The sequence below is a fragment of the Salmo salar genome, chromosome 12, assembly GCF_965601325.2.
Source record: "Salmo salar chromosome 12, fSalSal1, whole genome shotgun sequence".
NCBI classification, from domain to species: Eukaryota; Metazoa; Chordata; class Actinopteri; order Salmoniformes; family Salmonidae; genus Salmo; species Salmo salar.
This window is the reverse complement of record NC_138302.1, coordinates 92,203,493-92,218,035: the sequence shown is the minus strand read 5'-3', so window position 1 is coordinate 92,218,035 and position 14,543 is coordinate 92,203,493. Positions and strand designations below refer to the sequence as shown.

The window sequence follows — 14,543 nt, the reverse complement described above, 5'->3', positions numbered from 1 at the left end:
GTGTGTGTGTGTGTGATCCATAATGTTGAAGTCTCTGTGTATGTGTGTGTGCGTTTTTGATCCCTAATGTTGATGGCTGTGCGTTTGTGTGTGTGCATGTGTGTGAATTTGATCGCTAATGCTGACGTCTGTGTGTGTATGTGTGTGTATTTGATCCTTAATGTTGACGTCTGTGTGTGTGTGTCTGTGGTGTTTGTGTGTGTATTTGATCTCTAATGTTGACGTCTGTGTGTGTGTGTATATTTGATCCCTCATGTTGACTTGTGTGTGTGTGTGCGTACTTGATCCATATTGTTGACGTCTGGGTGTGTGTGTGTGTGTGTGTGTGTGTGCATATTTGATCCCTCATGTTGACGTGTGTGTGTGTGTGATCCCTAATGTTTGTGCGTGTGATCCATAATGTTGACGGCTGTGTGTGTGTGTGTGATCCCTAATGTTTGTGCGTGTGATCCATAATGTTGACGTCTCTGTGTGTGTATTTGATCACTAATGTTGACGTCTGTCTGTGTGTGTGTGCATGCATTTGATCCCTAATGTTGACGTATGTGTGTGTGTGTGTATGTGTGTATTTGATCCACCTCTCTGGGCTAGGCGGGACGAATTCGTCCCACCTACGTAACAGCCACTTGCAGCCTGTGGCGCGATTTTCAAAACCTTAAAAATCCTATTACTTCAATTTCTCAAACATATGACTATTTTACAGCTATTTAAAGACAAGACTCTCGTTAATCTAACCACACTGTACGATTTCAAAAAGGCTTTACAACGAAAGCAAAACATTAGATTATGTCAGCAGAGTACCAAGCCAGAAATAATCAGACACCCATTTTTCAAGCCAGCATATAATGTCACCAAAACCCAGAAGACAGCTAAATGCAGCATTCACCTTTGATGATCTTCATCAGATGACAACCCTAGGACATTATGTTATACAATACATGCATGTTTTGTTCAATCAAGTTCATATTTATATCAAAAACCAGCTTTTTACATTAGCATGTGACGTTCAGAACTAGCATACCCCCCGCAAACTTCCGGGGAATTCGCTAACATTTTACTAAATTACTCACGATAAACATTCACAAAAAGCATAACAATTATTTTAAGAATTATAGATACAGACCTCCTCTATGCACTCGATATGTCCGATTTTAAAATAGCTTTTTGGTGAAAGCACATTTTGCAATATTCTAAGTACATAGCCCAGGCATCACGGGCTCGCTATTTAGACACCCGGCAAGTTTAGCACTCACCATAATCATATTTACTATTATAAAAGTTTGATTACCTTTTGTTGTCTTCGTCAGAATGCACTCCCAGGACGTCTACTTCAATAACAAATGTTGGTTTGGTCCAAAATAATCCATCGTTATATCCGAATAGCGGCGTTTTGTTCGTGCGTTCCAGACACTATCCGAAATGGTAAAGAAGTGTCGCGCGCATGGCGCAATTCGTGACAATAAAATTCTAAATATTCCATTACCGTACTTCGAAGCATGTCAACCGCTATTTAAAATCAATTTTTACGCCATTTTTCTCGTAGAAAAGCGATAATATTCCGACAGGGAATCTCCTTTTCGGCAAACAGAGGAAAAAATCACAAAGGCGGGGGCGGTCGGGTCACGCGCATAAGCCCAGAGTCCCTTGATCGGCCACTTGAGAAAGGCGATAATGTGTTTCAGCCTGGGGCTGGAATGACGACATTCTGTTTTTTCCCGGGCTCTGAGAGCCTATGGAAGACGTGGGAAGTGTCACGTTAGAGCAGAGATCCTTAGTAAATGATAGAGATGGAAAAGAAGTTCAAGAAATGGTCAGACAGGCCACTTCCTGTAAAGGAATCTCTCAGGTTTTGACCTGCCATTTGAGTTCTGTTATACTCACAGACACCATTCAAACAGTTTTAGAAACTTTAGGGTGTTTTCTATCCATATGTAATAAGTATATGCATATTCTAGTTACTGGGTAGGAGTGGTAACCAGATTAAATCGGGTATGTTTTTTATCCAGCCGTGTCAATACTGCCCCCTAGCCCTAACAGGTTAATGTCTGTGTCCGTGTGCGTCTCTCTGTGTGTGTGTGTATGTGTGTGTGTTTTTTATCCCTAATGTTGACATCTATGTGTGTGTGTGTGTGTGTGTGTGTGTGTGTGTGTGTGTGTGTGTGTGTGTGTGTGTGTGTGTGTGTGTTTTGATCCCTAATGTTGACATCTGTGCATGTGTGTGTGTGTGTGTGTGTGTGTGTGTGTGTGTGTGTGTGTTTTTGATCCCTAATGTTGACATCTGTGCATGTGTGTGTGTGTGTGTGTGTGTGTGTGTGTGTGTGTGTGTGTGTGTGTGTGTGTGTGTGTGTGTGAGATCCTTGATGTTGGTGTGTGTGTTTGATCCCTAATGTTGGTGTGTGTGTTTGATCCCGCCAGGTGTGTGTGTCCATGAGGTCGTCCATGTTGGTCTTGATCCTCGTGGTCAGTGCCCAGGCCGTGTGCACCATGGGAGGGGACTTCTGCCCCCCGGCCTCCACTCAGCAGCAGGGCCCTGCCCCTAACAGGACCCCTAACTCTGCCCCCACCGTGGACCCCAAACTCTTCACCAAGCGACGGTACCGCTCGCCCCGCGTTCTCTTCAGTGCGCAGCCACCCGACACGGAGCCCACAGGACGTCAGGGGTCAGGGGCCAGCAGGGCGAGGCGCATGGTAGGTCAGCCACAGCACCGAGGGGTGTACTCTGTGTGTGAGAGTGTCAGCAACTGGGTAGGCAACAAGACCAAGGCCACAGATATATCTGGCAATGAGGTGGAGGTGCTCCCGGACGTCAACATTAACAACGTCAAGAAAAAGCAGTACTTCTTTGAGACCACGTGCCGTGGCGCCCGGGCGGGTAGCTCTGGCTGCCTGGGCATCGACGGGCGACACTGGAACTCCTACTGCACCAACTCGCACACCTTCGTGCGGGCGTTGACTTCCTTTAAGGACCTGGTGGCCTGGAGACTGATCCGCATCGATGTGGCCTGTGTGTGTGTGCTCAGCCGAAAGTCTTGGCGACAGTGACCGTACTGTAATCACTGGTCCTGTAGTCGCTGCAGTACTGGCCGACAGGACCACATGGTACTGTTATGAAGTCACTGGAGTACTGCAGTTCCACCCCCCCACCCCCACCCCACTGGAGTACTGCAGTTCCACCCCACTGGAGTACTGCAGTTCCACCCCCCCACCCCACTGGAGTACTGCAGTTCCACCCCCCCCCACCCCACTGGAGTACTGCAGTTCCACCCCCCCACCCCACTGGAGTACTGCAGTTCCACCCCCCCCCCCCCCCCACCCCACTGGAGTACTGCAGTTCCACCCCCCCACCCCACTGGAGTACTGCAGTCCCACCCCACTGGAGTACTGCAGTTCCACCCCCCCACCCCACTGGAGTACTGCAGTTCCACCCCCCCCCCACTGGAGTACTGCAGTTCCACCCCCCACCCCACTGGAGTACTGCAGTTCCACACCCCCACCCCACTGGAGTACTGCAGTTCCACACCCCCACCCCACTGGAGTACTGCAGTTCCACACCCCCACCCCACTGGAGTACTGCAGTTCCACCCCCCCCCCCACTGGAGTACTGCAGTTCCACCCCCCCCACCCCACTGGAGTACTGCAGTTCCACCCCCCACCCCACTGGAGTACTGCAGTTCCACCCCCCACCCCACTGGAGTAGTGCAGTTCCACCCCCCACCCCACTGGAGTACTGCAGTTCCACCCCCCCACCCCACTGGAGTACTGCAGTTCCACCCCCCCACCCCACTGGAGTACTGCAGTTCCACACCCCCACCCCACTGGAGTACTGCAGTTCCACCCCCCCCCCCCCCCCCCACTGGAGTCTGCAGTTCCACCCCCCCACCCCACTGGAGTACTGCAGTTCCACCCCCCCCACCCCACTGGAGTACTGCAGTTCCACCCCCCACCCCACTGGAGTACTGCAGTTCCACCCCCCACCCCACTGGAGTACTGCAGTTCCACCCCCCCACCCCACTGGAGTACTGCAGTTCCACCCCCCCACCCCACTGGAGTACTGCAGTTCCACACCCCCACCCCACTGGAGTACTGCAGTTCCACACCCCCACCCCACTGGAGTACTGCAGTACCACCCCCCACCTCACTGGAGTACTGCAGTTCCACCCCCCCACCCAACTGGAGTACTCAGACACTCTCTGCCCCACCCCAGCCCTCAGCTCACAGTTAATTATTGATTGAGGACTGCATGTATATAAACCAACCGTTTGTTTATTAGTTGTTGTTGTTGTTGTTGTTATTTATTAAACACCTCAGTACATGCACTGCATCTTGTGTGGCGTTATTGTCTGGGTGATGGGTCTGGTGTCCGTCACAGGGACTAATGAACAACAGTCAGACTGACAGAAGGACAAATAACAGGTAGGCTAGGAGACAGTACTGTAATGTCAAAACAAGTCACTATACTTAGAGGTTTTCTAAACGACACAAAATCCTGTTCCATGAGAATGTGGATGAATAGAAACATATGGCATTATTTTGATGTGCTTTGGTCAGCCTTTGGCTCATGCCTCTGAGATTTCACTTTGTTATTTCAGGAAGAAAAAAAAAATCTATTTTTTCCTAAAGAATCTCCATTTCAACTTGGATGACCCAGGCATATCTAAAATAAAAAGTCCCTGTGGAAAAAATGTGTCCTAGGGTAGGTTTCCCGAAAGCTTCGTAGCTAACGTGATGCTTTATTTCTCTCCATGGGCTGACTTTCCCGAAAGCCTCAGTCCGTTTGCGTCATGGAGAGAAATAACTTGAAGAGAATACCTAAAGTGCCATGTTGGCTACGAGGCTTTCTGGGAATTTACTCCAGAACACAGTTTTTCCACTTTTTGGTCTATTTCATTTTAGAAGATGTGCCATGTTCATGATCATTGAAAGGTTTCTCGAAAGCTCCATAGCACTTTTATTTCTCCCATGGCCATGACAATCTATTTATCTTATTTCACCCATAACTGAAACAGACCGATGCGTTCGGGAAACTCAACCCAAACAACTCTACTGTCCCTCAGACACCTTTAACGTGGCCCAGCAGTCCTGGCTACATCTGGGATAAATCAAGGGATTGGAATATCCTCCTGGCTGCATGGATCATCTCCACAACCCAAACACTGAGCTGGACGGCCAGCAATGCATCCACCTCCTGGCTATGACCCCAGGGATGAGCAGGTCAGGTTAACCACAGGGTAATGAGGTCACATCTGTGGAGCTACACCACTTGTCTTCAACCCTAAACCTAAAAAGACCCACATGGTGTGACTTGTAATGTATGTATTATAAATTAAAGTTTAAAATAGATACTTCAGCGTGTATACAGATGTAGGATCTTAATTTGAGCAAGTTTGCTACAGACGGAAAATAATCCTGCAGCAACAGGAAATGTGAATTGTTATGTGGATTATAAACAATGAACATTTTTGCAGGTGTTGATACATTTTTCATTAGGGCAAATCAAGTGGAAATTCCAAATGTTAGAAGCCTTTTTAACCCTCAAATAAACTACAAGTTTGCATTTCCTGCTGTGCAGGAAAATTCTCAGCAACAAAAGACTGATCAGATTAAGATCCTACATCTGTATGTATTTTCAAATCTTCCTGTTGGAAAATTAAACTTGAAATTGCACTTTTGTTCCAGCCCATGTGCTAGAACAACTGGTTCAATGTATTCAACTTATAATGAAGCCCTTGATTCGTTGAATCAAGTGTAATTCTTGGCTGAAACAAACACATGCATACCATGTGGGTCTCTGGGACCAGGACAGAATAACGCTGATCTACAGTCTGAGAGTTTACAGAAGTCACAGTAACATTAAACAGAATACTTTCAGTCCTAAAGGCAGAAATGTAAGAGCAGGCCAGCATTTTTGTCCCATTACCGTTACACAACAGTTTCTCTGTCATTTTCAGTGAGCGCTTGTTCTGTTATTTCCAGAGGAAATATAGGTGGCGTTTTTGTTGACCTAACATAAGTGACATGCTGGTGAAGAATACAGACAAATTGGGCTCTATTCAATCCACTTTGTGTAAATTCAGATTTACAGTGGTTAATTTCAAATACACACTCAAATGCATTTCCATTTCACTCTGATATTTAGAAGGCTGATCTTTTAAGGGATGTTTTAAAGCTGAAGAAGAGTCAACCCCTGAAACAAGGTTTGCCAACATTCAATAGTGGAGCGTAAACCACAGATCAATACTGCCCTCTAGTGTTCTTCATGATGATCAACAATCTCTCTACAGCTCAAAGACATCACTACATTGACCATCGCCAATCACATTCATACTGCCATAGACAGGGTACCATTCAGGTCATGGAGAAAGGACAGGTAAAGACAACTCTAAACTCCTCTCAGAGTAGTAATGTTAAACCAACAATCTCTATGCCATGATTTCTTTGCCAGCTAGTTACACTTGATAACCATTTACTATTCCAAGCTGGAAAACAAAATCATATGTAAATCTGTGATTTTACCCTGATGTAGACTGATGACCCAATATAAATGCTTCAGTTCTTGGTCATGTCCTTAACCAGAGAGAAATACAATGTTGAAGTTGTTTGATCCACAGGCTGTATTTGGATAGAAAAGCCATTCTGAAAGAGAGACAGCAGAGGTCGCTGTTACCTTTCCTCAGCCAATAAAATAAAAAATTAGTAGAGATCGCTGTGACCTTCGCTGCCACAACTAATGCCCTACCTCTTTCCCTGCCAATGGACAAGAGTAATACGAGATTAAAAAGGTCCTCTGCAATTCTAACAATGAAATGAAAATCAAAGGTAAAAAAATAAATAAAATAAGTTAATACCTTCATTTGGATGAGTGAAACAATATGGCATTTTGACTTATTTTCTCTAAATCAAGTGCTAGCATAGGCTACTGTATTTTAAAATCATATATTTAGTGGAAATTCAATACCACCAATATAATGCTGTCCGATGTATCAGAACTTGTTCAACAAACTTGTGTACAACATAGTGGAATCCTGAGTGACTTACAAGGCGTGGTTATGATGGTGTTTTGGTCATAACAAAGATCCCACAGGACTATTTCCATAATAAACAGATTATTCCATGGGCGAGCAGCCACACACAAGCCTAAGATCAACATACCAAGCGTCAGCTGGAGTGGTGTAAAGCTCACCGCCATTGGATTCTGGAGCAGTGGAAACACGTTCTCTGGAGTGATGAATCACGCTTCACCATCTGGCAGTCTGACGGACTAATCTGGGTTTGGCGGATGCCAGGACAATGCTACCTGCCCCAATGCATAGTGCCAACTCTAAAGTTTGGTGAAGGAGGAATAATGGTCTGGGGCGGTTTTTCATGGTTCGGCCTGGGCCCCTTAGTTCCAGTGAAGGGAAATCTTAACGCTACAGCATACAATGACATTCTAAACAATTCTGTGCTTCCAACTTTGTGGCAACAGTTTGGGAAAGGCCCTTTCCTGTTTCAGCATGACAATGCCCCTGTGCATACAGGTCCATACAGAAATGGTTTGCGAGATCGGTGTGGAAGAACTTGGACTGGCCTGCACAGAGCCCTGACATCAACCCCATCGAACCCCTATTGGGATGAATTGGAAAGCCGACTGTAAGCCAGGCCTAAACGCCAAACCTCAGTGCCCGACCTCACTAATGCTCGTGGCTAAATGGAAGCAAGTGACAAAGCAACGTTCCAACATCTAGTGGAAAGCATTAGCAGAAGAGTGGAGGCTGTTATAGCATAAAGGGTGGGGGGACCAACTCAATATTAAATGCCCATGATTTTGGAATGAGATGTTCGACTAGCAGTCCACATACTTTTGGTCATGTACTGTAGCTATGATGTCCCACTACATTTCCCTCCCTCAAACTATTTGGAATTGTGATGCGATGTGACTTTTTTTCTGGAAATGTGTCTTGAGTTTTGTCGGGGGGGGGGGGGGGGGGATCTGTTTTGGCCACATCTTAAAGCTGTTTATTGTTGTTTTAGAAAGGATGGGAACAGGCTCTGCTCATTCTCGGGAATATCAAGGTTTTTGCTTTTTGCTTATTTTTTTTGCTTTTTTTGCTTTTTTGCTTATATCAAGGTTTTTGCTTATAGACATGTTGTCAGACTCAGCACACATTTAGGCCTTTTACACAAGAATAAGGGCACAAGGCTGTCAGCGGTTAACTAACAATTGTTGTCACATTGCTAAGAAATGTGTTCATATGAAATGTTATTTTACCTGTTTTCATATTGTTTTCTAACAATTTTTAACATTTCTGAAACACATTGTTCTTGATTATAAAATAAAACAACAAAAATATATATATAAATATGATGGGTATTACAGTACTTCAGCTCTGTTCCCGAGTGTAGAACTCTCTCTCTCTGCCCTCTAAGACAATTGGTCATCCCCAGAGTGGTGTCACTTTGTCAGACAGCAGCCCTTTGTGCCTAGTTAAGAGACAAAAAGCAGTGGTGTTGTGAGACAAGCCAAAGAGGGCGGGTGGTAGAGGACAGGAGAAAACAGTCCATTTGGGGTACAGTGCCTATACTTAAACAGCGGTACCATTCTGGTCATGGAGAAAGTACATGTAAAAGACAACAACAAACTCCTCTCAGAGTAGTAATGTTAAACCAACAATCTATGCCATGAGTTCCTTGCCAGTGATTTACTATTCCTAGTTGGAAAACAAAACAAAAACACTTGGTAAAACAGTGATTTTACCCAGATGTAGGCTGATGACCCAATATAAATGCTTCAGTTATTGGTCATATCCTTAACCAGAGAGAAATAAAATGCTTAAGTTGTTTGATCCACAGGATGTATTTGGATAGATAAGCCATTCAGACCGAGAGGTCGTTGTTTCTCTCCTCAGCCAAAAAACAGCCAATTTTATTAATCTTTATTTAACTAGGCAAGTCAGTTAAGAACAAATTCTTATTTTCAATGACGGCCTAGGAACAGTAGGTTAACTGCATGTTCAGAACGACAGAATTGTACCTTGTCAGCTCTGGGATTTGAACTTGCAACCTTTCGATTACTAGTCCAACGCTCTAACCACTAGGCTACCCTGCCGCCCCATTGAGTCAAAACAAAATGAGCAAAGATCGCTGTGACCTTCACTGCCACAACTAATGCCCTACCTCCTTCCCTGCCAATGGACAAGAGTAATACGAGTTTAAAAAAAGGTGCTCTGCTACTCTAACAATGAAAAGAAAACCAAAGATAACTGTAAAAATGAATCATAATAATATTCCTTTCATTTGGCTCAATGAAACAATGATATTCTGAATCAGTATGTGCTAGCATACTGTATTTCACAACCATATATTTGCTGGAAATTCAAAACCACCAATATAATGCTATCTGATGTATCAGAACTTTTTCAACAGACTTGTGTACAACTATTTTTTTCATGAAATGATTGATGAGCAACGTCATAGTGGAATCCTGAGTGACTTACAAGGCGTGGTCATGATGGTGTTTTGGGCAAAACAAAGATCCCACAGGACTATTTCCATAATAAACATATTATTATATATAGCCAACAAGTGCTCAGCTTACAGTACCGTTCAAAAGTTTGGGGTCACTTAGAAATGTCCTTGTTTTTGAAAGAAAATGCAAATTTTTTGTCCATTAAAATAACAACAAATTGATCGGAAATACTGTGTAGACATTGTTAATGTTGTAAATGACAGTTGTAGCTGGAAACGGCAGATTTTGCATTGAATATCTACATAGCCGTACAGAGGCCCATTATCAGCAACCATCACTCCTGTGTCCCAATGGCACATTGTGTTAGCTAATCCAAGTTTATCATTTTAAAAAGGCTAAATGATCATTAGAAAACCCTTTTGCAATTATGTTAGCACAGCTGAAAACTGTTCTGATTAAAGAAGCAATAAAACTGTCCTTCTTTAGACTACATTACATTACATTACATTTAGACTAGTTGAGTATCTGGAGCGTCAACATTTGTGGGTTCGATTACAGGCTCAAAACCTGCAAAACACTAGTCTCAACGTCAACAGTGAAGAGGCGACTCTGGGATGCTGGCCTTCTAGGCAGAGTTGCAAAGAAAAAGCCATATCTCAGACTGGCCATTAAAAATAAAAGTTTAAGACGGGCAAAAGAACATAGACACAGGACAAAGGAAGATTGGAAAAAAGTATTATGGAGTTCCTCTGTCCAGTGTCCTTTTGCCCATCTTAATCTTTTCTTTTTATTGGCCAGTCTGAGATATGGCTTTTTCTTTGCAACTCTGCCTAGAAGGCCAGCATCCCGAAGTTGTCAGTCAAGGACTTGTGAGGCATCTGTTCCTCAGACTAGACAGTAAATGTGCTTGTCCTCTTGCTCAGTTGTGCACCAGGGCCTCCCACTATTTCTATTCTGGTTAGAGGCAGAGTTTGGGAAAGACAATTTTCACAAAAATAAATTCACCTTTATAATAAAAAGCATTACATGCATAATCGCATTTGCAGTCACTTTGGATAATGGTGTTTTCCCGCTAATGGAACATTCACCCTGTTGGCTGTCATCAAGGCTCTGAAGGCGTGGAGACATTGGCTTGAGGGGGCTAAACACCCTTTTCTCATCTGGACTGACCACCGCAATCTGGAGTACATCCGGGCAGCGAGGAGACTGAACCCTCGCCAGGCAAGGTGGGCCATGTTTTTCACCCGTTTTGTTTTCACCCTTTCATACAGACCAGGTTCCCAGAACGTGAAGGCAGACGCACTGTCCCGGCTGTATGACACAGAGGAGCGGCCCATGGATCCCACTCCCATACTCCCGGCCTCCTGCCTGGTGGCACCAGTAGTGTGGGAGCTGGACGCGGACATTGAGCAGGCGTTACGTGCAGAGCACGCTCCCCTCCAGTGTCCCGCTAGGCGTCTGTACGTTCCGTCTGCTGTCCGTGATCGGCTGATCTATTGGGACCACACGTCACCTTCCTCTGGTCATCCAGGCATCAGTCGGACGGTGCGCTGTCTGAATGGGTAGTACTAGTGGCCCACTTTGGCCAAGGACGTGAGGGTTTATGTTTCCTCTTGCTCGGTGTGCGCTCAGTGTAAGGCTCCTAGGCACCTGCCCAGAGGTAAGTTACACCTCTTACCCGTTCCACAACGGCCATGGTTGCACCTGTCGATCTATTTCCTGACCGATCTCCCCCCATCACAGGGAAACACCACGATCCTGGTTGTTGTAGATCATTTCTCTAAGTCCTTCCGTCTCCTTCCTCTGCCCGGTATCCCTACGACCCTACAGACTGTGGAGGCCTTGTTTACGCATGTCTTCCGGCACTATGGGGTGCCTGAGGATTTAGTGTCTGATCGGGGTCCCCAGTTCACCTCGAGGGTCTGGAGGGCGTTCATGGAACGTCTGGGGGTCTCGATCAGCCTTACCTCAGGTTTTCATCCCGAGAGTAATGGGCAGGTGGAGAGAGTTAACCTGTCTGGGAACGTGGGACCCTAGTCAACAGCCAGTGGAATCGCGTCGCGCAAAATACAAAACCTTATAAATGCTATAACTTCAATTTCTCAAACATATGACTATTTTACACCATTTTATAGATACACCTCTCCTGAATCGAACCACGTTGTCCGATTTCAAAAAGACTTTACAGCAAAAGCAAAACATTAGATTATGTTAGGAGAGTACCCTGCCAAAAAAAAAAATCACACTGCCATTTTCAAAGCAACTAGTATGCATCACAAATACCCAAAACACAGCTAAATGCAGCACTAACCTTTGACAATCTTCATCAGATGACACTCCTAGGACATTATGTTACACAATACATGCATTTTTTGTTCGATAAAGTTCATATTAAGTTCATATTTATATATAAAAACAGCATTTTACATCGGCGCGTGACGTTCAGAAAATATTTTCCCTCAAATGCTTCCGGTGATCAGCGCTACAACTTACAAAATTACTATTCGAAAACATTGTTAAAATGTAATATTGTCATTCAAAGAATTATAGATTAACATCTCGTGAATGCAACCGCATTGCCAGATTTAAAAATAACTTTACTGGGAAATCACACTTTGCAACAAACGACGTGGTATGCTCAGAAAAATAGGCTAGGCGATACATGTTAGCGCCATCTTGGAACCATCTAAAATCAAATATACTATTGTAAATATTCCCTTCCCTTTGATTATCTTCATCAGAAGGCACTTCCAGGAATCCCAGGTCCACAACAAATGTTGTTTTGTTCGAAAAAGTTAATAATTTATGTCCCAATAGTTCCTTCTTGTTAGCGCGTTCCGAAGGCTACTCATAATGTACTGAAGCGCGCGGGACTTGTCGTCACGAATGTGCAAAAAAATATATATTTACGTTCGTTCAAACATGTCAAACGTTGTATAACATAAATCTTTAGGGCCTTTTTCAACCAGAGCTTCAATAATATTCAAGGCGGACGATTGCATTGTCTTACTAAACGTTTCGGAACAAAAGGGTTCCCATGGGCGCCCGCATCATAGTAGTAATGGCCCTCCTCCTGTGACCAACTTCCCAAGCCTCTCTTTGGGTCAGTTTCTACCATAGAAGACTCAAACCACTTTGTAAAGAATGTTGACATCTAGTGGAAGCCTTAGGAAGTGCTAAATGATTAATAAGTCCCTGTGTGTTTCAATGGCAAAGGTTTGAAGTGATTCCACACATCAGATTTCCATTTCCTGTTAGGATTTGTCTCAGGGTTTTGACTGCCATATGAGTTCTGTTATACTCACAGACACCATTCAAACAGTTTTAGAAACTTTAGAGTGTTTTCTATCCAAATCTACTAATTATATGCATATTCTAGTTACTGGGCAGGAGTAGTAACCAGATTAAATCGGGTACGTTTTTTATCCGGCCGTGCAAATACTGCCCCCTATCCCCAACAGGTTAACCAGGATGTGGGTAGGTTTCTGAGGTCTTATTGCCAGGACCGGCCGGGGGAGTGGGCGGCGTTTGTGCCCTGGGCAGTGATGGCCCAGAACTCACTCCGCCACTCCTCCACAAACCTCTCCCCCTTCCAGTGCGTACTGGGGTATCAGCCGGTTCTGGCTCCTTGGCATCAGAGTCAGACCGAGGCTCCTGCGGTGGACGACTGGTTCCGGCACATGGAGGAGACATGGGACGCCGCTCATGTTCACCTTCAGTGCGACGTGCTGCGCCAGAAAGCCAGCGCAGACCGTCACCGCAGTGAGGCCCCGGTGTTCGCACCGGGGGACTGGGTATGGCTCTCGATCCAAAACCTGCCCCTCCATCTGCCCTGCCAGAAGCTGGGTCCGTGGTTTGTGGGGCCATTTAAAGTCTGAGGAGACTGAACGAGGTGAGTTACAGGTTACAGCTTCCCCCCGATTACCGTATTAACCCCTCGTTCCATGGGTCTCTCCTCAGGCCGGTGGTGGCTGGCCCGCTCCAGGAGTCTGAGGTGTGGGAGGTTCCTCCGCCCCCTCTGGACATCGAGGGGGCCCCGGCGTACTCCTTTGGATCCATACTGGATTCGAGGCGTCGGGCGAGGGCGCCTTCAGTACCTCGTGGACTGGGAGGGGTATGGTCCAGAGGAGAGATGCTGGGTTCCGGTGGAGGACATGTTGGACCCTTCAATGCTGCGGGAGTTCCACCGTCTCCGTCCGGATCGCCCTGCACCTCGCCCTCCGGGTCGTCCTCGAGGCCGGTGTCGGCGTGCTGCTGGAGCCACGCGTCAAGGGGGGGGGGTACTGTCACGACTTCCACCAAGGTCGGTTCCTCTCCTTGTTCGGGCGGTGTTCGGCAGTCGGTGTCACCGGTCTTCTAGCCATCGTTGCTCCACTTTTCATTTTCCATTTGTTTTGTCTTGTTTTCCAACACACCTGGTTCTCATTTCCCTCATTAAGTGTTGTATATTTAACCCAGTGTTCTCCCCCATGTCTTTGTGTGGAATTGTTTGTTGTAAGTGCTTGTGCACATGTTTACTGGTGCGCTTCGGGTTTTGTACCCATGTTGGTTATTTCTTTATGCCGTTGGTTTTGAAATTAAACTGCTCTGGCTATTACCTAGTTCTGCTCTCCTGCGTCTGACTTCACTGCCACCAGTTACGCACCCCTTTACAAGACCTGTTAACTTTTTGAGGCTAGTGGGACGCTTGCGTCCCACCCACCGTGCAGCCAGTGAAAAATCAGAGCGCCAAATTCGAAAACAACAAAATGTCATAATTCAAATTTCTCAAACATACAACTATTTTACACCATTTTATAGATAAACATCTCCTTAATCCAACCACGTTGTCCAATTTCAAAAAGGCTTTACGGCGAAAGCATAAAGTTAGATTATGTTAGGACAGTACATAGACAAAAAACATTACACACAGCCATTTTCAATGCAAGGACAAGCGTCACCAAAAGCAGAAAACCAGCTAAAATTATGCACTAACCTTTGACAATCTCCATCAGATGACACTCCTAGGACATTATGTTAGACAATACATGCATTTTTTGTTCTATCAAGTTCATATTTATATCCAAAAAATACCCGTCATAAACGTTGATAAAATATT

General features: G+C 45.3%; 1 protein-coding gene across 1 annotated transcript in view; it reads left to right on the top strand.

Moving 5' to 3' along the window:
* LOC106566077 (nerve growth factor) overlaps positions 1 to 3,226 on the top strand; it is a 33,515-nt gene extending 30,289 nt beyond the window's left edge. Inside the window, exon 3 of the mRNA XM_014133898.3 lies at positions 2,416 to 3,226. Coding sequence (XP_013989373.1) covers positions 2,428 to 3,042 — 615 coding nt within the window. The 5' untranslated portion in view covers positions 2,416 to 2,427 and the 3' untranslated portion in view covers positions 3,043 to 3,226. The remainder of the gene's footprint in view (positions 1 to 2,415) is intronic.
* The last annotated feature ends 11,317 nt before the right edge of the window (positions 3,227 to 14,543 follow it).